Source organism: Cucurbita pepo, chromosome LG09 (assembly GCF_002806865.2).
Source record: "Cucurbita pepo subsp. pepo cultivar mu-cu-16 chromosome LG09, ASM280686v2, whole genome shotgun sequence".
In the NCBI taxonomy this organism is placed as follows: Eukaryota; Viridiplantae; Streptophyta; class Magnoliopsida; order Cucurbitales; family Cucurbitaceae; genus Cucurbita; species Cucurbita pepo.
In genome coordinates, this window is record NC_036646.1 from 8207021 (window position 1) to 8233301 (window position 26281).

The window sequence follows — 26281 nt, forward strand, 5'->3', positions numbered from 1 at the left end:
TACATAGACTTGGCTTGCTGTTCCACGACGATTCTCGAGTCCATATCAAGGTGGAAAGGTAGTCAGGCAAATGCCTCTTGCTTGACAAGGAATTTCATTAATAATTGAGGAATAAAGGACTATTGATAGAACTTATCCTATATTTATCGGAGTAGTTGTATAGTTGTACTTATCGTTTTTTTTAGGGTCAATATCAGTAATTCCGTTCATCCAACAATTTTAGGGTCATTATCAGCAATACGTTGTCTAACGATCAGTATCAGCATTGCAGTTTATCGAATCTAACGATTTTAGGGTCAATATCAGCAATGCAGTTCATCGAATTATAGAGCTATGACACAATCGAATCCGAATAAACAAAATGTTGAGTACCACTACTTGTTCACTCTATACTCGAACTTGTTCACTCTATACTCAAATTTACGTAGCACTACTCGGGTTTGCACAACACGAGGTGAGGGCCAAGATGAGAGGACCTTATTGAACTATGTAAGGCCTCATATTGGACATCCTTGGAATAAGTCAGCTTATGATATTAAATTATTACTCGCCAGCTGAAAATAGAAGGAAAATATAGGAAAGAAAAAAAGAAAAAAAAAACTAAATATTCGCGTGCGGTCGGTACNAGGAAAGAAAAAAAGAAAAAAAAAACTAAATATTCGCGTGCGGTCGGTACCATCTTGACTTCCGTAAGCTCGCTTTTTGATTGGTTGGATTGGCGAGTCAATACGATCCAGACCTCTTCCTTTTGTTTTATTTTATTTTATTTTATTTCTTTCCTTTTAAAACGATAATTCTAATTCTTCCCGCGACCGCTTCTTCTTTTACCTTTTCATTTCGCCTGCTTTCGACTTCTAGGGTTAGGGTTTCTCTCTGTTCAGGCGAAGCACCCAAGCTCTCTTCCTTCTTTCGGCTTTTCTGTACAATAACGAGATCTTGTTCCGATTCGCCGAAACGATGCAGCCTGTACCTGGTGTTGCCCCTCACAGTATGCCTCACCAAGCCCCTCAGTATCAGCAACAGCAACCTCCTTACATGATGATGCCTCCTCAACCGCCTCAAGTGCAGCCTGCTCCTCAGATGTGGCCTCAACAGCCGCAGGCTTCTTCGCCTCAGGGCCAGCCATCTCAACCAGCCAACGCCGATGAGGTCCGTACGCTCTGGATCGGAGACTTGCAATACTGGATGGACGAGAACTATATTTTTAATTGCTTGGCTCATACAGGCGAGGTACGTTAAAGAACGTCAACCTTTTTGAGGTCATATCTGGATATGTATTTGTTTTCGTATTTGATAGTGGATAATGTTGGAGTTTTAGGATTATTAGTTGTATTCTATCAAGATTTGAACGAACACATGTTATTACAATGTGATCTTAGTGGATAAGAAGTGGTTACAATTTTCTTTTTTAAAATTTAGTTCTTGCATGAATTAAGGAGGTTTATTTTATATCCTCAGATTTCATCCGTGAAAGTCATTCGGAACAAGCAAACCGGCCAGTCTGAGGGTTACGGCTTCATTGAATTTTTGACGCGTCCAGCTGCAGAAAGAGTACTTCAAACCTATAACGGTACCCCGATGCCCAATGGGGCACAAAATTTTAGATTGAACTGGGCATCAGCTGGGGAGAAGCGACAGGACGATTCTCCTGATTACACAATTTTTGTAGGGGATTTAGCTGGTGATGTTACTGATTATGTGTTACAAGAGACGTTTAGGGCACGTTTTACCTCCGTTAAGAGTGCCAAAGTTGTGATTGATAGGATCACTGGACGCACTAAAGGTTATGGGTTTGTTAAGTTTGGAGACGAGACTGAACAAATGCGGGCGATGACTGAGATGAATGGTGTCCTCTGTTCAACCAGGCCCATGCGAATTGGACCTGCTGCTAACAAGAACACTTCTGGGAGTCAGCAATATGCGAAAAGTAATTACCACTCTCCCTCCTAAGGGGAAAGACGGAACTTCAATTTTCTGTTGAATATATTCTCCATCATTAATTTGTTGTATGTATGCGGTTATGTTTATAGTTTTGGCATGCATTTTGCTTTCAATACACCCAGATGAAGTCCGACCTTTATTTTCTGTTTGGATCTAGCTCCTCTCGGATACTTTTAGTTTTAGTTACAAGTATTTAAATTTTCCCGTCATACCTTGGAAGTTAGTAGCCTTTCATGCCTTTTCCTTCAGTGTACTTCCAATTCGAACTTTGGTCACTATAACTACTTTAAAGAGATTCATAAACTTATAAAACTCATCTTCTCTTTAAGCAGGGTGTCAAAAGGCTCTGTCAGCTTGGGGTCTGCTACCGATTTCAGCTGACATGCTTACCCTTTAGTACGTTGTTCCATTTAGGTCAGTTTTTTAACGCAAATGTCTTACCTCTTACATTTTTGTGGCATATATATGCTACTTTTTTTTTAAATTCACCTTCAGTTCTGCAACGTTTAGTTTTTCCTTTCATTTGCATGGAGTAATTTTTTTCTCTCCCTGGCATATCAGTCTAATTCCATTAGAGTTTTTTTTGAAGCTTATGCCACTTAGGTTCTTTAGGTAGATGAAATATTGCAGTTTCCAATAACTGGGATAGCAGGGTAGTTTGATTCTGTACTTCCTTTATACAACAGCTATAGCAGGACACATAGGTTGTGCTTGCCCTTCACCCCCTAATATTTAGGGTTTACAGGATTTACGTTCCTATGTTTTCTTCTCAGTGTTAGATGATCGTATCCTGTTTATGCAAACGAAACCCTTACCTAGGCATAATAGAATTTTGGCACGTTTCTAGTTTTACTCTGTTCTTATTTCTTACAGGTATTTCTATTCTGTAGCTCGGTATTCCGTACTGTCATTCCTTTGGACTAATCTATTCTTCTTTAACGTTTTGGTTACATGGTGGTATAATACGTATGTGCCTCTTTTGTAATATTATTGTATCAATTGTGTCTTGCTGATGTAACGGTTGGCTACTTTCATCTTTCCTAATTTTTGTTTTAAGCTTGGCCAAGTTTACTCTGAATTTTCAATATGGAATAATATAGTGCTTGAATCAAAAGTTAGGCAGGCTATTTGTTATGTGTAGTATTTTAGGATGTGATGTTTTGTAATATCCGTCTTTTTGAATTACCCTGTGTTATTTTGTGGATTTTTTCTCATCCGATAGGGTGTTCAATCACTTACATTCACCCATTTTACAATCGATGTTTGGTCCGCATGTGCTATCTATTTTATATTCTGGCCTTCATTTGATCAATGTTTTATCTTCGTTTGACCAATGTGTTTTTTTCCACAGATTTTGTCTTTGTTTTTATTTTTATTTTCTCTAGTCATTCTTGATTTCCTTAATTTTTTGGTATTCTTTGTTGTTCTAGTTAAAAAGATGATGTGGTCTTAAAATTAACTGACATGCCTCTCCGTAAGAAAAAGCCTTTAGGTTGCTTTAGGCCTTTAAACATACTTTATATGATTATGCAATTTGGAATGGCCTTAGGTTGTAACAAAATAATGTTTCAATGTGTTCTTGAACAATGTTTATAAAATAAGGCAACAACTTTTGAACTGTTTTTAGTTCAAGTTTAAAAGAAAATTCATGTTGGTTCAATTTTTGCGTATGCAGCTTCATACCAGAATCCTCAAGGGGCTCAAGATGAGAATGATCCAAATAATACGACTGTGGGTTCTTTACTATTTTTCTTTTGCCATGCAATTTTATTTTCATATTTTAATTTCTTAATTTGCTATCTTGCAGCTATTTGTGGGGAATTTGGATTCTAATATCACAGACGATCACTTGAGACAAGTTTTTGGTCAGTATGGGGAATTGGTGCATGTAAAGATACCTGTAGGCAAACGATGTGGTTTTGTGCAATTTTCCGACAGGTAAGTAATTTAAAAGATGTAACCAAACATTTTAATCTCCCATGAATTGCTCATGACACATTCAATGATTATTTTGATTGTGTGGTATGTTAGAAACTGTGCTGAGGAAGCATTACGTATGTTGAATGGATCACAACTTGGTGGGCAGAACATTAGACTTTCATGGGGACGTAGTTCTTCAAATAAACAGGTAATAAATAGTTTTTTCAGATGACTTCCATGGGAACATTCATTGGGACGTAATCCTTCAAATAAACGTCCAAAGATGGTTTGTTATTATAGTTCTTTCAGAATAAGTTGTTTTGTTTCCTCTCCTTTTAGCCTCAGGCGGATCCCAACCAATGGAACGGAGGCAGCTATCACGGATATGGGCAAGGATATGAAAACTATAGCTATGCGCCAGCCCCGCAGGACCCTAATATGTTCTACGGTGGCTATGGCGGCTATGGTAGTTACCAGCAGCCACCACCACAGCAACCGCAGCAACCGCAGCAACAGCAAGGAGGGTACATGTAGATTTGATGTTTTGTTCTCTGCCCTGCCCTCCCCCTGTTATGTGATTTTTGGTTAAAAATTTTGAAAACGCTATTTCAACCTTCTCATCCACAGTAACTCTCTTCCTTCCTGTTCTCTATTCTACCATTACTCTTTGATGACATTAAAAAAAACCCTTCTTTCCCCTTTCTTTTTATTATGTTTGATTGTGTACTTCGTGTGTATCTTTTTAAGAAGAGCGAGTGAGCTACTGATTTACATACTGGCTAGTAGATTATCAATGAATGTAGCTTGAATTTGAAGTTTCACTTCTAGCGACTGTATGTATGGCTGCTGTGGGTTTGGCTTTGTTTTACCGTCTTTTTAGTACTTCTTGAAGGGTGCAGCACGAGTAATTTCATTCGGTCTCGTGACTCCTTTGGCTGAGAAATTTGTAGAAGATCAAGAGTTGGGTGATTTTCTCGGTCTCTTTGATTGGGTCAATCTTCTTTCTCTTGAATGTTTTAACAGCTTATTTTCATATGGCTTCTCGTTTTGAGACATTATCTATCATCTTGAGTTCATTTAATTGTTGAACCTTATTTGGATTTGGATTTAGAGCATTATCATGACATTAATGGTTAGTTCAAGGTTATTTCTTACATACTTTTTAATGATTATTAGTTCCATCCTTTGAACAATATTTAATGCTTTTATTGAATAATTCTTGTTGATCATAATAAAAGTTCGACTAGTAATTGGAAAAAATTACTTGAATGGTTATTCATGAAAATGTATTCTTTGAAATTTGTGGTTTTAATTATTAAGGACACAAAATTTAAAGTAAAATAATAAAATATTCAACCAGTATTGTTTCTATGTTTTAAAAAAAGCATTATTATTTGGGAAATTTTCAGATTTTTTGGTTGTGGAACTTTTTTATCATATATTATATAATTTATATGGGGATAATACGTTTCAACATTCCACATTGTCTAAAAAATATTATACCCTTCAAAAATGTTTTTAATTTTTTTTAAAAAACTTCAAAAACTTCTTAATTTTTTTTTTAAATTAAAAAAATACCTTTTTCTCTTAACTAGGTTTAAAAATCGATGGATATAATACATGAAAGGTAGATATATTGTTTTTGTCTATCTCTATATATAGAAAGTAGAAATAATTCAAATTTTTTTAAATTTTTTAAAATTTCATGGATAATTTTAAATATAGTATGGTATTAATGAAATTTTTTAAAATTGTTATATATTTGAAAAAGTATAAAAAGTTCGAGTATTTTTTAAATAATAATAATAATATTATTTTTTTTTTGTCTAAAAGGTAAGAACGTTTAAAAGTTTNTTTTGAGGTAAAATACAAAATTTATGTTTTATGTTTTTCCCCCATTTTCGTTTGGGTTAGGATGTCCCATCACCTCTTCGAAGCTCGTGTCGGCCACATGACCATCGCTGCCATCTGATGCTTGTCGAAGATGTATAAGGACACCAAAATTATGGCCACAAAATAACGCTGTTTTTCCTCCTAACCCATCTCTCAAGAATCTCCATCTTTCATCCATGGCTTCTCTGCTAGCTAATGGAATTTCACGGTTTCCTCACCAACCCACTCGGGAATTACAAAAAGACCTAATCCCCAAGCTGCACAATCCCCGAACCTCTAACTTGAAGATTTTGAAGCCCAAACCCTTCAGGGTCCGAGCTGATGTCGGATACGATCCCAAAACTGCCAACTCCGGTCCGATTTCTACAGGTAAGCCCTCGCCGTCATCTACTAGTACCGATGAGAAAATTCAGGATATTCTTCGTAACCGCGATTACGATAAGAAATTTGGATTCACTATGGATATCGATTCGTTTTCAATTCCGAAAGGGCTTTCCAAGGAAACAATTCGATTGATTTCTTCCCTAAAAGAAGAACCCGATTGGATGCTTGAATTTCGTTTGAATGCTTTTGAGAAATTCCTAAAGATGAAAGAACCCAAATGGTCTGATAATCGATACCCACCAATTGATTTTCAAGATGTTTGTTATTATTCTGCCCCTAAGAAGAAACCCACTTTGAATAGCCTTGAGGAGGCAGACCCAGAGCTGCTTATGTATTTTGATAGGCTTGGTGTTCCATTAAATGAACGAAATCGCTTAGCTAATGTTGCTGTTGATGCTGTTCTTGATAGTGTTTCAATTGCTACTACTCATAGGAAGACGCTAGAAAAGGCTGGTGTTATTTTCTGTTCGATATCTGAGGCTATTAGGGAATATCCTGATTTAGTTAGAAATTACTTGGGGAGAGTTGTGCCTAGCGAGGACAACTTTTATGCTGCATTGAACTCGGCCGTGTTTAGCGATGGATCGTTTTGTTATATACCTAAGGACACGAAGTGTCCGATGCAGATATCGACGTATTTCCGAATCAATGCTTTGGAAACTGGACAATTTGAGAGAACTTTGATTGTTGCTGATGATAGGAGTTTTGTAGAGTATTTGGAGGGATGTACAGCACCTTCCTATGATAGGAATCAGCTTCATGCTGCTGTGGTTGAATTGTATTGTGCTGAAGGTGCAGAGATAAAGTACTCCACGGTTCAGAATTGGTATGCTGGTGATGAAGAAGGAAAAGGAGGGGTGTATAATTTTGTAACGAAGCGTGGACTTTGTGCTGGGGATCGTTCTAAGATTTCTTGGACACAAGTTGAAACTGGTTCGGCCATTACTTGGAAGTATCCCAGTGTTGTTTTGGAGGGAGACGATACTGTCGGTGAGTTCTATTCGGTAGCGCTGACTAATAACTATCAGCAGGCAGACACTGGTACGAAGATGATACATAAAGGAAAGAACACACGGAGTAGAATTATCTCGAAGGGTATTTCTGCTGGAAACTCGAGGAACTGTTATCGGGGGCTTGTTCAGGTTCAATCCAAAGCAGACAATGCTAAGAACTCATCGCAATGTGATTCAATGCTCATTGGTGACAATGCTGCGGCCAACACTTATCCATACATCCAGGTAATATTCTTTGATGGAATGATTTGTTTGTTTACAATTATGGTTAGATAGTTGAAAGTAGATGGTTACCTATCTTCTATCTTTGGTCGGTTTGCATGTGGTAATGTAATAGCTCAAGACCACCGCTAGCCTTTGAGCTTTCTCTTTCGGGCTTTCCCTCAAAGTTTTTAAAATGCTTCTGTTAGGGAGAGGTTTCCACACTCTTAAGTCTTCGTTCTTCTCCCAAACCGATGTGGGATCTCACAATCCACCCTCATTCAGGTCCAGCGTCCTCGCTGGCACTCATTCCCTTTTCCAATCCATGTAGGACCCCCCAACCCACCCCCTTCGGGGCCCAGCGTCCTTGCTGGCACACCGCCTCATGTCCATCCCTCTTCAGGGCTCAACCTACTCATTGGTACATCGTCCGGTGTCTGGCTCTGATACTATTTGTAACAGCTCAAACCTACTGCTAGCAGATACTGTCCTCTTTGGGTTTTCTCTTTCGGATTTTCTCTCGAGGGTTTTAAAATGCGTCTGCTAGGGAGAGGTTTCCACACCCTTATAAAGAATGCTTCATTCTCCTCCCCAACCAACGTGGGATCTCACATCACTAGGCCTAATTCTACTGGTACTCAAGAAGTAACTATTTATCGTTGTATAAACAATGTTTTTTATTGTTATTTTTGTTATTATTATTTTTATGGGAGAACAATTTGAAAGTAATAAAGGGCTCCTTTAAATTTCAAGACTTCAAAGTTTGACACCAAGGGGGCATCTTTAACTCTTTTTCAATACAGCAGAAACATCCTTGCCACTTGTGGGGTGGGGGAAACATTAGAATCAATGAAAAAATTGGTAATAGATTGTAACCACCCAAACCCACCGCTAGTAGATATTGTTCGCTTTGGCTCGTTACGTATTGTCGTCAGCCTCACAGTTTTAAAACGCGTCTACTAGGAAGAGGTTTCCACACCCATATTAGGAATGTTTCGTTCCCCTCTCCAGTCAATGTGGGATCTATCAATCCACCCCCTTTGGGAGCCCGGTGTCCATGCTGGCACACTATCCGGTGTCTAGCTCTAATACCATTTGTAACCGCCCAAACCCACTAGTAGATATTGTCTGTTTTGGTCCATTACGTATCGCCGTCAGCCTCATGGTTTTAAAACGCATCTACTAGGGAGAAGTTTCCACACCCTTATAAGGAATGATTCGTTTCCCTCTCCAACCAACGTGGGTCTTACATAAACATAGCCAGCGGGGGAAGAGGGGAAAATATCAAAATAGCTAATTCAATGGAGGGGAATAATGGCGTCATCTCTCGATTTTGACTTCTACAATCGGGAAACGACAATAGGTTGGTCTAGAGGAAGTTCTAGCTTCAATCCATAGTGGAAACTGTTTAGGATTAAGTATTTTACTTCTGTTCTAATGTCACGTTTTCTAATGTCATAGTGACAACTATTTCGGATTTAAAGTATTCTACTTGTTTTCCGATCTAGAACACGTGTAAGGATTAAGCCAAGACCTGTCTGGAAGATGAGATACTTGGGAAGTCAGGTTTCTTTTTCTTTAAGGATTTCACCACTAAACTACGTTTTGTATTCGAACAGGTGAAGAATCCCTCAGCTCGCATCGAACACGAAGCCAGTACCTCCAAGATCGGTGAAGACCAGTTGTTTTATTTTCAGCAGAGAGGAATAGACTATGAGAAGGCTATGGCTGCCATGATATCCGGGTTCTGTCGTGACGTCTTCAACGAGCTGCCTGATGAGTTTGGTGCTGAGGTGAACCAACTCATGAGCTTGAAGCTTGAAGGATCAGTGGGTTAAGGCGGAAACTGGTAAATATTTAAATGTTTGATCATCCTAAATCATTTAGATCTTCCTGCTTGGACTAAATACTGCTCTCTATTAGGAACATGAACAGAATGTAAATAGTTTTGAATGTTCAATCAACTTGTAGATCATGATCTCGCAGACAGACTTGCTGTTCATACATAAAAATTTTCACTTATTAATATCTGTTCGTGTGTCCCATCGTTTCACTTATTAATTGACTTTCTATGCTTAAATAAGTCTCTGATTGTTTGCCTGATAACATAACTTTTACTGAAAAGTCCACTTAGAAATCGAATGGTTTTCGTTCATATTTATCTGAGATCATAAACAGAGTAGAAATTTTTGCATCCAAACAATTCTGGGTGTCGGTTGGAGAGGGAAAAACATTTCTTACAAGGGTGTGGAAATCTCTCTCTTAAAAACGGGACAATATCTGTTAGTGGTGGATTTGGACGGTTACAAATGGTATCAGAGCCAGTCACTGAGTGGTGTGCCGGCGAGGACGTTGGATACCCAAGGAGGTGGATTGTGAGATCTTACATCGGTTGAAGAGGGGAAAACATTACTTTTAAGGGTGTGGAAATCTCTCCCTAAAAAATGGGACAATATATGCTAGTAGTAGGCTTGGGCTGTTACAAATGGTATCAGAGATAGACAACGAACGGTATGCCAGCGAGGACGTTGGGCACCCAAGAGGGGTGGATTGTGAGATCTCATATCGGTTGGAGAGGGGAAAGTATTCCTTTTAAGGGTGTGGAAACTTCTCCCTAAAAAACGGGATAATATATGCTAGCGGTGGGCTTGAGCTTTTACAAATGTTATATGAGACAAACATCGAGCGGTGTGCCAGGACGGACGTTGGGCAACCAAGAGGGGTGGATCCCATATTAGTTGGAGAGGGGAAAACATTCCCTATAAAGGTATAAGGGTGTAGAAACCTCTCTCTCTAACAGACGCGATAGGCAACAAATCAAAGCGGACAATATCTGCTAGCTAACGTGGCCCTTCCAAATCTTGTCCAATTGTCATTGCAAACATCAACATCCTCCAAAGTCAATGCCTGCTGATGAACATATCGAGCCGTTAGACACTAAAACATCAAGCAGACATCATCATTTACTTTGCTTGTTGATTTTGAAGAAGAAAGCGAATACAGAATAAAACAGAACCCAAGAGTTGGGATAGGACGCTGAAAGCTCAAACAACTGTTCCTTGTGAGCTAATTCATAACCATTCATTACGGAAAAAGTAAAGGATATTAATGAATGAGGATCCTATGCTCCTCCCCGTTGAAATGAAGAATACGAATATAAAGAACGGGTCGAATGAGAATGTTCATCTTTATAGGTCGCCAAGATTCGAACCTATGGTTGGCCTGCCTCCAACCTACTCAGTTGGGTGGCCGGGTTAGCACCCTCGTTGCCTTGTTATACGTCCAAACCTTTCAATAGTTGGAAATAGAACTGAGACTAGATGCAACTAAAGGAAATTAGATATAGATACAATAGAGGCTCGGTTAAGTAGGTCTTCATCTTAACCCTCACCTCTAAATAAACAAACCATTGTAAAGACAAACGACTAATGCAAAGTCTATGGGACTTGAAAGTGACCCGAATGGAGCTAATGTGGGCACAATAATTCTATTGACCATTCAGCTACCGGGAAGCTGACTCTTGAAGAAACGTTTAGGCATAGCCAAGGTCTTTGGCTGCTCTTCACACGTTGGATCTTTTGACTTTGCATCTTGCCAACTGGTGACCTACGCAACTAATTAAATAATGCCACATGGATCCAAGAAATAGGCTCATTGTTCATCCGGATGGCCTGCTACACAGGTTTATTATATGTTTATTTTCAATTCGAAACCATAGGTTATATGCAATAATGCAATAATTTATGTTGCATAAAGTATGACACTTTGGATTAAAATAGCAAAGATTCATACCCAGACGGCTCCATAAATAATGCTTTTGGTTTTGGCATTAAAATATTTTCATATTCTAATATCTCATGGAAGCTCAACCTTATTAAATATAATAAATTCTTCAACCGCCATAAAAACGATTTGCGAACAAGTTAGCCGTAAGTGATGAAGAAAACGACGTTACAGGAAGGTTTGAAAGTCATTATATGACTATAAGTAAAGAAAGAAACATCTAAGTTTAAATATCATATACTCGGGTATGAAGAATTGACAACTAGTTGCATCTCCCTACAAATACATTTTGGGGCACTTTAGCTTTAGCGAGTGTAGACATGATTTTGGTGACTAGTCATACACCCTCTTATTGAAACAACATGAAATAGTAAAGGCCTATTTAAGATGAAAGCATGTAGAAAGGGTTTGGAATAAGCATGCCGCCATGGACAACACGTCCTAGACAAGTATGATCGGGACATCTGACATGCGGCCATATGCAACACTCCTTGGACAAGCATAACTGTGACCCAAAACATGCACGAAAAGGTTACCTTGTCTCCATCCACGTTTATCCAACGACTAGAAAGCTCTCACTATTTCATGGTTAAATGAATATTTCTCTTGGTCATCATAGCTTGAACTAATTCTCTCGCTATTAATCCAATTTAGGCATAAAAGAAACATTTTCAATAGGATCCCGAAACCACCAGCCACCTCGACCTAATTCATAATGAGCCCACCAACTTCCTAGCAAGATGTATACCGTTAAAAAGCACCGACATATAAAAATCCAAATTTGAATGGGTTTCTGGTCCTAGTCAGAGAACACGGTGTTCGCGTCTGCGATCCAATAAAGAAGCGAAGTAGTGGTCTCTTTCTTTGCATTACGAACGACACACTTCACCAACACCCTCTCCGGGTCCGGTAGGTGAGATTTCTTAAAAAATTAAAACCTTTTAATTCAACAAATCACATCATTGCAAGACTCTTTCTCTCTATCTCTCTCTATAAAGATTTGTCATTGTTGATTCTAACTTGATTCCATTTTGTCTAAGAACTTCTCTGTTTAACAGAGGAGATGAGTCTTATGATGAAACGTAAGCTAAATGGGTACTCAAGAATGGAGAAGGAAGACCCAGAGGAGAAAAGGCACAGACAAGCTCTGTTCTTGATTTACAAGATAATGGAGCAGGCAAGCAATGGCAATGGCAATGGCAATGGCAATGGCAATGGCAACAGGAGGAGGCCTTCTTGTCTCAGAATCAGAACACGAAAGCTTAAGCTAAGGATTGGAAGGAGGTTGAAGAAGCTGAAGAAGGGCATGTCAATGTGTTTGTCCACAGCAAGAATTGGGCTCTGCAACCAATTTCAACAGCTTAGAACTTGTAAGAGCGCGCTGCGGCGACAACCCAAGGTGGAAGCTTTGCCCTTTCCTTCTTTGGTCACTTAAAAGAGTTACAATCTTACTTCCCCCATTTGTCCTACTTATATTGATATCAATCTGAAACCTTAATAGCAACACACGTGCGTTGTGTCACGGTCATACTTGTTCAAGGCGTGTTGTCTATGGTCGCATGTTAAATGTCTCGGTCATTCTTGTACAGGACGTGTTGTCTATGGTCGTATATCCGTTCCAAACCCCTTTTACATGCTTTTATTTTGGATAAGTTTTTACTATTTCATGTTGTTTCAATATAGGGGTGTATGATCGTTCACCAAAATCATGTCTACACCCATCAACGCTAAAATGCCCCAAAATGTATTATAGTGGATGCGACTAGTCGTCAATACTTCGTACCTTAAGTTATATGTTATTTAGTTAAGTTGTGTTTATTTCTTCAATTCTTTCGGATTGTTTTCAAATGTATTTCTTCGCTCACGTTTTCTATAATATTTTTCACAAACGTGACTCGAGGCTCGAGTATATGCTGATGTTGTCCGCGAAGTCTGAATTTCTCATGGCTGACTTGTTCGCTGGGTTAGAATAATCATCGCACAATCGTTGTTCTGCTGCAATCGTTGTTCGACTGTGACACATTGGAGTGTTGCGGAGTGTTGCAAATTAGATTAGATGATTTATTTATATTATTCATGTTATCATATTTTATTATTGGGATTCACAAGGCCCAAATCTATTTTGTTGTTGTTCTAATTGGGCCAAGCAAAGTGAACTGGGCCGAATGGGCCCAGTTTAAAATGGGCCGGATTTTATACGACGGCCCATACCCACATTTAAGCCCATCAATAACCATTTCGTACTGCCTTTAAATTATAAAAACAAAAATGCTTTAAATTTAATTTAGGTTTTCTAAGTTTTTTTAAAAAAATGTATTTTATAAACCCTATTTCCACGTCACACATGTGAATTTATTGTGAGATCTCAGGTCGGTTGGAGAGGAGAACGAAACATTCCTTGATGTGAAAACCTCTCCGTAGTAGACGCATTTTAAAATTTTGAGGCTGACGGCTATGCGTAATAGGCCAAAGCAGACAATATTTGTTAACGGTGAACTTGGGCTGTTATAAATGGTATCAGAGCTAGGCATCGAACGATGTGCCAGCGAGGACGATGGGCCCTCAAGGGGGTGGATTGTGAGATCCCCCATCGATTGGAGAGGAATGAATCATACATAACAGCCCTAACCCACCGCTAGCAGATCTTGTCCGCTTTGGCCCGTTATGTATCGTCGTCAGCCTCACGGTTTTAAAACGCTCTACTAGGAAGAGGTTTCCACACTCATGTACAAATGCTTTGTTCCTCAATGTTTCCACACCATACACGAATGTTTTGTTCTCTTCTCTAACCAATGTGAGATCTCACAATTCACCCCCTTTGGAGCTCAGCATCCTCGTTGACACACCGCCAGGTGTTTGACTCTGATACCGTTTGTAACAGCCGAAGCCCACCACTAGCCGATATTGTTTGCTTTGGCCCATTACATATCACCATCAACCTCGGGCTTCGGCTATTACAATTATTTTGGAAAATAGAAACTAAAAAAATATTTATGGTTTATTATGATGGGTAGAGATTGGAAGGAATATTGAATAAATTTTGCAAAAAAATATTGTTCATTGCTTTTAGAAAATTGAAGTGGCAATAATGGATGAGAATAATGGTATATTGAAAAGGTCAAAACATTCGGTCATCAACCAAACCTCCTTTCTAAACCAACCCCACAAGATCACATGACGTCTTGGTTATTGTGGCTCAATTTTTTTATTTTTTTATTTTTTTATTTTTATTTTAAATAATTTTGACGAGTCCGAGTTTTGACCTATTTAGTCGAAACATAATTTAGTTATACCTGTGATTCTCGAGTAAATAAGAAGTGCATGAATTATCCAAAACCCTATCTGAATGAGAGCAATCCTGAAAATAGAATGACTAAGAAGAATTTAAAAAAGAAAGGTCTACCTATACATTGAAATTCCATGGTTAAGCACGCTTTTCTCGGAGCAATTTATTGTCGGGTGACCTTCTTGAAATTTTCTTAAGATGCATGTGAGTGAGGACAAGACATGTTGGAATAACTCGTGTTTGGTCTGTGAAGATGTTCTTTGCTCTTAGAAGCGAGAAATGAGTAACATGGTCATGTCGCTGGAGAATGTCGGGGCCATCAAATGTTGGGTACGAACTTTGAGGAGCCTTGATAACGTGCGTAACCAAAAAAATGTAGATTAGGTCACACCGGAGTAAAAGTTGTGGAAAGAACATAGGTTATAGGTTATAGGGAAGCAAGCAATTATTAGGGTTTACTATTGCATTTCACGTTTGGGGATTTAAAGAGGTGATAGAGAAAGGGACATAACCCAAAGTTTAAGCTTTAATTGCTCACATCTTGTCAATCCCAAAAGTGAAAAACTTTAGGATTTTTTTTTAAACTTAAAAAAACAATAAGACACAAAGTCGGGTAGTTTGGATACGACTCGTGTTCAAGATTTGAAATCTAGATTCGACACTTAATGACCTCGACATTCTCCTACGACATGGTCACCTACTTACTCTTCGCTTTTAAGAGTGAAGACTATCCCCACAGACCAACACGAGTCATTCTATCATGTTTTATTTTTATTCACGTGCATCAAAAAAGTCTCGGAAGGTCACCTAATATAAAATTTTTCAAGCAAAACACGTTTAACCATAGAGTTCTTATTGTTTGATGAAAGTCCCTCGGCTAATTTAGGGAATGATGAATGAGTTTATAATGAAAGAATACTCTCTCCATTGGTGTGAGACCTTTTTGGGAAACTCAAATAAAAGCCCAGAGAGCTTATGCTCAAAGTGGACAATATCATACCATGGAGAGTCGTGTTCATCTAATAACCCAAAACAAAGCCATGAGAGGTTAAGTGGACAATATCATACCATTGTGGAGAGTCGTGCTCATCTAATATGTCAAAAGCAAAACCATGAGAGGTCATGCTCAAAGTGGACAATATCATACCATTATGTAGAGTCGTGTTCATCTAATAAGCCCAAAGCAAAGCCATGAGAGCTTATGTTCAAAGTAGACAATATCATACCATTGTGGAGAGTCGTGTTCATCTAATAAGCCCAAAGCAAAGCCATGAGAGCTTATGTTCAAAGTAGACAATATCATACCATTGTGGAGAGTCGTGTTCATCTAATAAGCCCAAAGCAAAGCCATGAGAGCTTATGTTCAAAGTAGACAATATCATACCATTGTGGAGAGTCGTGTTCATCTAATAAGCCCAAAGCAAAGCCATGAGAGCTTATGTTCAAAGTAGACAATATCATACCATTGTGGAGAGTCGTGTTCATCTAATAAGCCCAAAGCAAAGCCATGAGAGCTTATGTTCAAAGTAGACAATATCATACCATTGTGGAGAGTCGTGTTCATCTAATAAGCCCAAAGCAAAGCCATGAGAGGTTATGCTCAAAGTGGACAATATCACACCATTGTGGAGAGTCGTGCTCATCTAATATGCCAAAAGCAAAACCATGAGAGGTCATGCTCAAAGTGGACAATATCATACCATTATAGAGAGTCGTGTTCATCTAATAAGCCCAAAACAAAGCTATGAGAGCTTATGCTCAAAGTGGACAATATCATACCATTGTGAAGAGTCGTGCTCATTTAATAAGCTCAAAGCAAAGCCATGAGAGGTTGTGCTCAAAGTGGACAATATCATACCATTGTGGAGAGTCGTGTTCATCTAATAAGCCCAAAGCAAAGCCATGAGAGGTTATGCTCAAAGTGGACAATATCATACCATTGTAGAGAGTCGTGTTCATCTAATAAGCCCAAAGCAAAGCCATGAGAGCTTATGTTCAAAGTGGACAATATCATACCATTATGGAGAGTCGTGTTCATCTAATAAGCCCAAAGCAAGGCCATGAGAGAGGATATGCTCAAAGTGGACAATATCATACAATTGTAGAGAGTCGTGTTCATCTAACATGGTATTAAAGACATGCCCTAAACTTAGCCATCTTATTCTCAAGATCGGTCTCATTTGGATCAAAGTCGAGGATTCAAATCCTTATATGAATCCTAGGCTCGGGTCGTAATTTTTTCATAAAAAAAAACTACTTTTTATGAAAGATATATGTAAATGATTTATAACCATGAATATTATTTGGTATTTTAAAACAATGTTTTATTAAAATTGCAATGCTTTTTGTGTTTGTTTTTTAGTTCATTAAGTTAGAGAAAAAGGAGAAGAAAATGACAAAGAAAGAAAAGGGTTTGGAATATCTTTCAAAACAAGTGGCTCTCCATCACAACCTCTAACAAATCCTATAAATATATATTTTTTTAATTTTATTTATTAATAAATGAATCTAATTTTGTATTTAAAGTCCCACATAAAAATAATATACCTCTCCACCTCAACATTTTTTTTTAGTAAATTGACACCTTCAATTATCAAAATAATAATAATAACTCTAGAATTTAATTTATAATAATAAAATTTTAATCGTTTTAATTATTCTTAAATTTTAAAATTTTAATTTATTTTAATAGAAAATTAACTTTTATATTTTAAAGTTTAATTAAATTTTTAAGTTTTCAAATAATATAGTTCCACGATGTAACTCTCATTTGACAAATGTATATAGACGATCAAATATTAAATTAGAGGAGAAAAAATGATGCAGAGATATTAACTATCAAATAATTGAGGGCTGAATTTCAATTTTAAAGTCGAATTATCAATTAATTTAAATGGATTAAAATAAATTTAAATATATCAAATAATTTACGATTTGGTTGTCAAATGTCGCGTCCAAAATTAAAATTTTGAAAGTGGGGAACAATTATTGAAAAACTATATATGGATAATTTTCTATAATTTAAAGCTTTTAATATAAAGAAATTATTATTATGTCAATAATTCATATAAAAAAAAATTAAGCAATTCAATAATACTCAAATTTTAAAAATTAAAAAAATTCAATACAAATTATTAATATTTTATTTCAAAAACACACTTGAAAATAAGGTGTGAATTTTTTTTTAAAAAAACTAATATTACCGTTTAAAAATATTAACTAAATTTCAGTAGTAACATTAAAAATAAAGATAATATATAAGGAATCGATAAACCGTTTAATTTAAGGGCATTAAAGCTTATTTTAAAATTTCACGGGTTTATTTTTTAAAAATTTAAGGTATTTTTGTAACACGACAAAAGTATTTTTTTAATTTTTTTGAAAATTTAAAGATATTTTTTAATATTTTGTTTGGTTTTTTTTTTTTTTTTTTTTTTAAATGTGAGTGAGAGTTAATGACAGAACCTGAGGGTTGTCGTTTTAGAGGAGAAGGCTGTGAGTGGGAACTGTGACAGAGGGGTAATATTATCATGATCTGATCCGATATTTTCTCTCTCTCTCTCGATTTCGGGGTGTTTAGATAAAAGACAATCGGGAATGGTGGGGCCCACTGTTTACCCACTAAATTATTCCACTTCATTTGTTCAATATCTGACAGTTTTTTTTTTTTTTTTTTTTTTTTTTTTTNCAACATTATTGGACAGCCGAAAACATACAAATCACACAAACATATCTTAATTCCCTTCCTCTCTATTTCCTTAATTTGAGAAAAATTTTATTTTGTGGTTAGCTAAAGTTGATTGTTCCCAACAAATTATTAATCATATAACATGCCTGCATCGTGCTACCATCTCGAGATTCTCAAATTCAAGTATTTTTTGATTTGACGTAAGTTGGGTACTAGATAAATCATTATTCAGTTGATTGACTCTTATCCGGTTACATTGTTTTCGAGGGTTAAATAGTTAAGATGGTGTGGAGCTGATTGATTATTGCTCTGTTATATTGTTTTCAAGAGTTAAATAGATAAGGTGACATGGAGTTGTCAGGTAGTTAAATCATTATTCGACTGATTCACTCTTGCTCGGCTACATTGCTTTGGAAGGTTAAATAGCTAAGATGGCATGGAGTCGTCTGGTAGATAAATCATTATTCAGTTGATTGACTCTTGCTCGGCTACATTGTTTTCGAGGGTTAAATAGCTGAGATGGCATGGAGTCGTCTGCTAGATAAATCATTATTCAGTTGATTGACTCTTGCTCGGCTACATTGTTTTCGAGGGTTAAATAGCTGGCTACATTGCTTGGCTACTGATTGACTCTTCCTCGATTTTATGTTTTCTTAGGGTTAAATAACTAACATAACGTGGAGTCGTCAAGTAGGTAAATCATTATTCAGTTGATTAACTCTTGCTCGGCTACATTGCTTTGAAGAGTGAAATAGCTAAGATGGTGTGGAGTCGTCTGGTAGATAAAAGCATTATCGAGCTGATTGACTCTTGCTCGGTTTCATAGCTAAGATTGCGTGGAGTCATCGAGTCGATTGTCACTAGAATTTTCGATTAAAAACACTTAAAAGATAGGTTAAAATTGAGTAAGAAAAAGGTAAGTTGAGATGGTTGTGAGGGGGGGCATAGGATGCCTTTGGTTGGGTTAAAAGTACGAACCAATGGTGAGCATAGAGGGAGGGAGATGGGTCCATGGGCAGCGGGAGTGGGTCGGGGATGATTGATTGCTGCGATGGGTCCTATAGTAAAGGTCCGGTCGCTGCAACTCCAACTGCTACTATAACTCTCCTATCTGACTTCACCACTGCCCCATTCCACACAAGACAAACTCGCCTTTGTCCCACTTTGCATTTTAAGGTAGTTCTTTCTTTTTCTTTTCTTTTTTATTTATTTATTTATTTATTTATTTATTTCCCAAAGCTAGAGTTTTACTTGGACCCTCCAAGATAAAGGAAGATGAGCCATTTGATTTGACATGTTGGGATGACGGAGGGTGATGGGATGAACCCAATTATTGGATGCATTAGTTACTTACCAAAATTTGCATTTAACATTGGGTATAGCGTGCATGTGGCCTCAAAACGAACTCCGATGGAGTTAATCTATGTTGGTCGAGCTAACATCTTGGAGTTTGATCCAATCAATCTCTTGGGATTATGGTCGAACTTGTGGACTATTAGGGATTTGTCTCGTGGGTTAGCTAGCTTACCAGTTAGGATCAGCCTCATGGTTACGCTAGTTGAGCTAGACAACTTGGAGGAGTCAACCTCATAAGCAAGCTAGTAGACCTCTATGAGTTGGTGTAATTAACCGCTCAAGCTTCTAAGAGATATTGTCCTCCTTCCCTTTTTTGGACTACCTTGAAGTTTTTTCCCTTTTGGACTTCCGTCCTCCTTGTTCCTCTAGGAGATATTGTCCTCCTTGTTCCCCTCCCAACTAAGGTGGGATCTAACAATCCACCATTTGGGGACAGTGTACTCCTTGGCACACCGCTCGATGTCTAGCTTTGATATCATCTGTAACGGCTCCAGCCCACCACAAGTAGATATTGTTATCTTTGGGCTTTCCCCATCCTTAAGACCCATATGCTAAAGATGAGTTTCCACATCCTTATCAAACTTCGTTTCCCTCTCCAACCAAGAGAGGATCTCACAGTAACCCTCATGGTTGAGCTAGTCAGTCTCAAAACCTAGCCATCCGTAAGAAAAACCAACTCGACCCCTTCCATAGAATAGTATTACGAGCCAACTAGACTATCTTTTTGAGTGGATTAGACATTTTTACCATAGATCACTCAAGGAATGTTTACCATCTATATGCCCATTAATAACCATTAAATGTAGACCATTTATTCAATGAAAGGGCCTGTCGTAGGACCCATCACACTCCACCATTGTTGGCGGTTGAATCTCAGCCGTGGAATGTGGTGATGATGGAGATCTGAGATTGGTGATGGAGAAGTATGCTTTTGGTGAAAACATGATGACTTCCTAAATAGTGGGGGAGCTTAGTGGGCCCACCATCCTGAAAACGACACACAGTTTATTTTCTCCACCCAATTATTTGCTTACGTCCATTTTTTCATATTTTAATATTTTATCAACCCCCCCACCCCACCCCACCCCCCGACTTTTTTCACCCCTTTTAACCGGTCCTTCTTCCGCCACGTGTCTATCCCTCTCACCACGTGGCCTGTGGGTCCACTATCGACCCCACTTCACGGGCTGAGGATGTATTAACCCGATGTTTATCGATAAATCCGAAACAAGGGAAAGAGCGTGTGATGTGGTAATAATTAAGTTAATAAATTAAAATTATAAGATATTATTAAATATATGTGTCTCATGTGGGCCCCACATCCTCCACGTATTCTGTTTGTTCGACTAACTATAAAGAGTCTTCAAATTTCCCAACATGGTTGATCAAATCTGATCATGTTTAATCGTACGGCTCCAACGCCGTTTCCCTTCCCTTCCTTTTAGGTTTCTCATGCATGTGGGGAAGCTTTACTGTGAAGCTGACTTCACCAGATCATAACCCACAAAGTTTACCATCTCATATCTAGAATTAGAAAGTTCCAACTCCGAACCGTCGTTTGAAGCCCACGCGCTTCCAGAAGTGCGTCAGCGTAATAACACATCTATTCTTATTTATTATTTTTTTGAAAAATTAATTATCATATGAAAACTAAAAAGTGTTCAGTAAATTTAAATTTTAAACCTTCAAAAATAAATTAAGTCAAATGAAAATTATTTAAATTATAATTCTTTTTATAAATAAAATCGAAATGAAAACGAAATGAATATCAAATTCACATGCAATTCAAGTGACGAAAAAAACGCTATATAAATAATTCTCAAATCCGCGAACCAAAACTCACCTTCCTGTGGGCTAATTTTCGTAGTTCTTTGACTAAAAAATGCTTTAACGTCGCCGGAGAGTCGTCGGAATGGCGAAAGGACGGAAGTTGGGAATAAACAGGAACGAGCGATTTCTCGGGAGCTATGGAAATGGATACGGTCAAGGCTCCAATAAAGGAGATGAATCATCGGAGTTTCGTGAAGAAGATGTGTGGGCGATGATTGACAACAGCAATTCAACCAACGGTGAGGATGAGAGCATGACAGTAAGAAATCGCCGGAGATCAACGCCGCTTGATGAACCAAACGTCGGCGGAGTTTCGATTGCTTTTCAAGACTCCAACAGGACGGCACGTGGACGGCACTTAGCGGCATCGGCTCCAATGAACGTGCCGGACTGGAGCAAGATTCTGAGGGCGGAATCGGTGGAGTCACTACCGGAGATGGACGGAGGAGGTTACTACAACAACGATGAGGCGGATATGGTGCCGCCGCACGAGTATTTGGCGAGGGAATACGCGAGGAGCCGGAATACTGCGGCGGCGACGTCAGTTTTGGAGGGCGTGGGGAGGACTCTGAAAGGGAGAGATATGAGAAGGGTTCGGGATGCGGTTTGGAGTCAGACCGGGTTCGATGGTTAAATGAATTTAATATTTTTATTGGGGTAGTTTGGGCAGTGATTCGGACGAGTGGACTCACTGAAACCGAGTCGACCGGTCCGAGTGAGCCCAAACATAATTCTTCCTTCAGTCAAACTCTACGCTTCCAATATTATATTATTTCTTAGCTTCAAATAAATAATTTTAAACCAGAATATATTTTTATAATAAAAAAGTATTAAAAACGACATTTTTGTTTTGGAAATGAGTCAAGGGTAAAACGGACATTATCCACGAGAGACTAGAGAAGAACAAACCAAAAATGCTTTTAATGGATGGCTACTGTAGATGGTGACACGTGGACAGCACATCCCACCTTAGCAGCAATGAACCAAAACTGGCCTCTTTCATGGGCTTTTTGGTGATTTCAACGTGATTGAGACCCATGGGCTATCCATCACCCGTCTTTTCGCCCCGACATTAAGCCCATACCAATTTAATGTCTGTTTCGTTGAGTCAAGATGAACACAAATAAATCGAATTAGGGTTTATGTTGATTGTTGAACAAGAAAAAACGGATTAGATAGAGATAGAAAAGGCTAAAATTCCATATGATCCATTAATATGGAGAGAAAGATGCAGAAATTTCTCTGGTTTTTCCTGGAGTTGTTTCAAATCAAGCGTTGAAAGAACGATTCCAAATTAATGGAAGAAACCTTATAGAATAGGGAGAAAGATAGATCGAAGAATTTTCGTAATCGGAGTACAGGGAATAAACTCAGTCCCTTAGATGTTCATAATGGATTGCGATCATATTCGCAAATCATTACAGGTCTGTTAGGCTCATCACTGTTTAAACATCACTCCGAATCGGAATTCATTTCAACAGGTGTGGAGATAAACAAAATGCATCAAGATCGAAGTAAGAATGGAAAATCATGTAGTTACTCCCGTGATCTCAAATAGTAATGAACTGGAAGAGAATTTATTGAAACAGGATGTAACACAATCGATGTTGCTTCAAGGGAACGAGTCAAATGGGAACTGATTGAATCCACATTCGCCAGATGATGAAGCATCAAATCGGTACAAAATTAGAAACAATTCAAGCAAAATCAGATAAATCGTTCCAGAAATCGTCAAAAAAACAACTCACAGCCTTCCATCGAGAAGAAGCGAGGAGGATTTGTGTAAACACTTGCTGAGGAGGAAGATCATGGTTGTGAGGTGGGCGGGGAGCCCATCGGGTCTTAAACAGCAGCGAGGCGGCGGAATCGCACCAAGAAGGTATCGTTGTTGCCCTAATTTGCTAAAGGGCGTTCAAGGAGAGCGCAAAATCAGCCGTCTTGGGTCAATAGTGGGCCGGCCCAATCACTGGACTACGACATGTCGTCATTCACTTTTTTTTTTTTTTTTTTTTTTTTNATTTTTCTTTTTATTTTTAATATATATATATATATAAATGAAAATTCATACGTAAATAATAAAAAATTGAAGGACAAATTGAACGGTACGAAAAGAATTAGCGTCTAAAGTTGGGCCAAGAGGGTTTCTTATGTCTTCTTTTTTTCTTGTCGTCGGAGTTATTTCACAAAAACTTGTTATGGTAAAGAAGAAGGGGAAACGAGCATACTTAGAAGAGCTTATTACAATGAAGAGTTGTATGATATGCTCGGAAATGATGAATCTCTCGAAAAAAAAATCCACGGATTCTCTTTTGATTGATTGGACCATCAATGCGATGATTTGCTTCACGGCGTTTAAGGTGACCCAACTATCCAAATGAAAATATTTAGTACCCCTTTGACTTTTATTTTTTATTGTTAAAAATTAAACTTATTCATTCAATAATAATTTGTGAAAATATTTGTTAAAACCATTACACTTAAAGGGTAAGGGCATACGTAAACTATAATAGAAAACTAAATATTTTTAAGACCGATTTTAATTTTCTTTTAAAAACTATTTTGTTAGTGAAAGTACCATTCTACCCATGCCAAACAGCCACCGTACTCGGACACTTAAGGAACAGCCTTGTCTTTTCATCCGAGGTGGAATAGGAACCCAAGGTTAAGCTTAGTATTCCCCTGACACAAAAATAAATAAAGAATAAAATAAATAAATTAAGCATTGCACGTGAGCTTCTTTTTTTTTTTTCATCGGCCCCCACTACTTTTAATATTTGCACGTGTGCACACATTTTCTATAATTATTTCTATAATTATTTCATGTCTGTTCTGTTGCTCCAAAAAGTAAAAAGCTATTTCTCTTCTGACACGTTTAATATATTTTACTCATAAAATGAAAAATAAAAAATAAAACACATTTTTTTATTATTCATAGTTTCAAGTACTATTTTCAACGCACAATAATAATAATAATAATAATAAAGTATTTATTCGCCTTTTTTATTTCTATATTTGTTAAATTTTTTATAACTACTTACCAATTAACCATTTTAAATGAATTTAATTTTACATTGAATTACAAGTTATAAATATTTTGTATTAAAATTTAAAAGTAAATTCATAAATGCCAACTTCGGTATTTTTTTTTTTTTTTGTTTATTTGATCCCTAAACTTTAAAAAAATAATCTAATATATTATTGAATTTTTAATTTTATATTTAATACGACTTTTTTTTTTTAAATTCACGAACGCTTAATATAAAATGAAAAAGTTTTGAGTTATACCCGACATAAGCTTTAATTTTATATCTAATAAATAGTTTATGTCAAAAATCTATTAAATACCAAAATTTAAAAATTTAAAAGTTGAGAGTTTGTTAGACATAAATTTTAATTATATATATATATATATATATATATATATATAGATATATAGTAAATGAATTATTTTTTAAAAAATGATAAGACAGGCATCTAACATAAAATACAAAGTACGTTAGACTATAAAGTTCTTATGATTGAGCGGCTCACATAGGAGATGTACTACTGTAACAGTCTAAATCTATCGGTAGTAAATATTGTCTGTTTTAATCTGTTACGAATTATCATCAACTTCATGGTTTTAAAACACGTTTGCTAGAGAAAAGTTTCCAAATCGTTATAACAAATGTTTTGTTTCTCTCTACACTGTAATTTTATACGTGATCTCGGAATATTTAATTAACATTTTTTAAGATTTAAAAATAATTGAGTGATAAATTTGAAAATTAATAATATTATAAGTAAAAAATAAGAATCCAAGAAAAGGGCATTGAAGTTAGAAATGAGAGCTGTCTCCTTCTCTTTTGAGTTACGCCTCCAATAAGAATCCCCTTGCAATTACAGCTGTTTGCCATTTCTTTTAATTTTATTTTAAAACCCTTATTTAATTCACATAAATAAATAAATAAATAAATAATTAATTAATTAATGGTAATCACGACTCTTACACAAAGAACATATTCTTCCTAGGCGGTGAAAGACTAAAACATTTTTTAGATTTAATTTAATTATTCGAATTAAAAAAAAACCATAAATATTAAATCGGATAATTCTCGAGTTATTATTGATTCAAAAATTTATTTTATTTTTAATAAAACTACCACGTAAATATATAAAACATTTATTTATTTATTATTTTCTAACGTTGAATTAAATTTTGCATCAGTTTTAAAAATTATTATCTTCAATTAAAAAAAATTATGGAATTATATAAAATCATAATAAATATTTGTATACATAATTGTATCCCATAAGAATTATTTATTTATTTATTTATTATTATTTACTCTGTCTACAAAAATTTTAATTTATTAAATCCAATTATCAGACGTCTCAAGTCTCGATCTAAATGGCTTGAGTTGGGTTGGGTTGATCTGGTTCTTCAGTTTGTCTTTCTTATTTTTTTCACTAAATGTATACTAAACCGCCTTATGACTGATAGACTATTACTAGTGATTTTAGCTTAATGTAGGCAAGTTGCAGCCTACCATCCGAACTGAGGACGAGTTTTTGAAGTTAACTCACCCTCACAGGATCATGACCTTTTGTCCCCACCACTGTCACACGTGTGTTGTCCAGGGCGCAAGGGGCACGATGACTTGACGTGATTCTTACCTTCCTTCGACTCATCAACAATCTGCTCAGGATTCTAACCTTAGCGGTTGGCAACTAAACATGAGGGTTGCGCTCGTAGCAAGACTTAACCCAACACCTTATGCACGAGCTGATGACAGCCATGCACCACCTGTGTGCAGATTCGTGAAGTATTTATTGATTGATGTTTTGACAACTCGTTAAATTTTATCGTACAATACCAAAAACACATAAAGATCAATAAGATTGGTACGAAATTTAATATCTTATTCTAATAAAAACTTTAGAATAAGATATAAAATTTAATATAAAGTATTTTATTAATAGGCGTGGAAAGTAGCGATGTTTTGT

The 26281-nt window shown here is 36.9% G+C and overlaps 4 protein-coding genes and 1 non-coding gene across 7 annotated transcripts; 4 read left to right on the plus strand and 1 right to left on the minus strand.

The window, feature by feature from the left end:
* The first annotated feature begins 801 nt into the window (after positions 1-801).
* On the plus strand, positions 802-4686 carry LOC111802516 (polyadenylate-binding protein RBP45-like). Of its 3 annotated transcripts, XM_023686915.1 has the most exons (6): positions 804-1230; positions 1459-1927; positions 3617-3672; positions 3749-3879; positions 3973-4069; positions 4201-4686. In XM_023686915.1, exons 1-6 carry the CDS (start codon positions 958-960, stop codon positions 4393-4395), a joined length of 1221 nt encoding a protein of 406 aa, XP_023542683.1. In that variant the 5' UTR covers positions 804-957; the 3' UTR covers positions 4396-4686. The 3 variants fall into 3 exon arrangements, 2 of the variants coding, with proteins under 2 accessions (XP_023542684.1, XP_023542683.1); XR_002816258.1 differs by lacking the exons at positions 3973-4069; positions 4201-4686 and adding an exon at positions 2274-2355 and having other exon boundaries at positions 802-1230; positions 3749-3816; XM_023686916.1 differs by lacking the exons at positions 3973-4069; positions 4201-4686 and having other exon boundaries at positions 803-1230; positions 3749-3883.
* A 1108-nt stretch (positions 4687-5794) lies between these two features.
* LOC111802476 (UPF0051 protein ABCI8, chloroplastic-like) lies at positions 5795-9395 on the plus strand. The gene is made up of 2 exons (XM_023686861.1): positions 5795-7376; positions 8972-9395. The coding sequence occupies exons 1-2, from the start codon at positions 5931-5933 to the stop codon at positions 9188-9190; spliced, it is 1665 nt and encodes a 554-aa protein (XP_023542629.1). The 5' UTR covers positions 5795-5930; the 3' UTR covers positions 9191-9395.
* Positions 9396-12240: 2845 nt separating this feature from the next.
* LOC111802152 lies at positions 12241-12570 on the plus strand. The gene has a single exon (XM_023686418.1). It carries the CDS (start codon positions 12241-12243, stop codon positions 12568-12570), a length of 330 nt encoding a protein of 109 aa, XP_023542186.1.
* Positions 12571-21289: 8719 nt separating this feature from the next.
* Positions 21290-22099, plus strand: LOC111802588. The gene has a single exon (XM_023687012.1). It carries the CDS (start codon positions 21378-21380, stop codon positions 21927-21929), a length of 552 nt encoding a protein of 183 aa, XP_023542780.1. The 5' UTR covers positions 21290-21377; the 3' UTR covers positions 21930-22099.
* A 560-nt stretch (positions 22100-22659) lies between these two features.
* LOC111802776 lies at positions 22660-22744 on the minus strand. The gene has a single exon (XR_002816311.1). It is a non-coding gene; the product is annotated as a small nucleolar RNA SNORD25 (small nucleolar RNA).
* Between the last annotated feature and the right edge of the window lie 3537 nt (positions 22745-26281).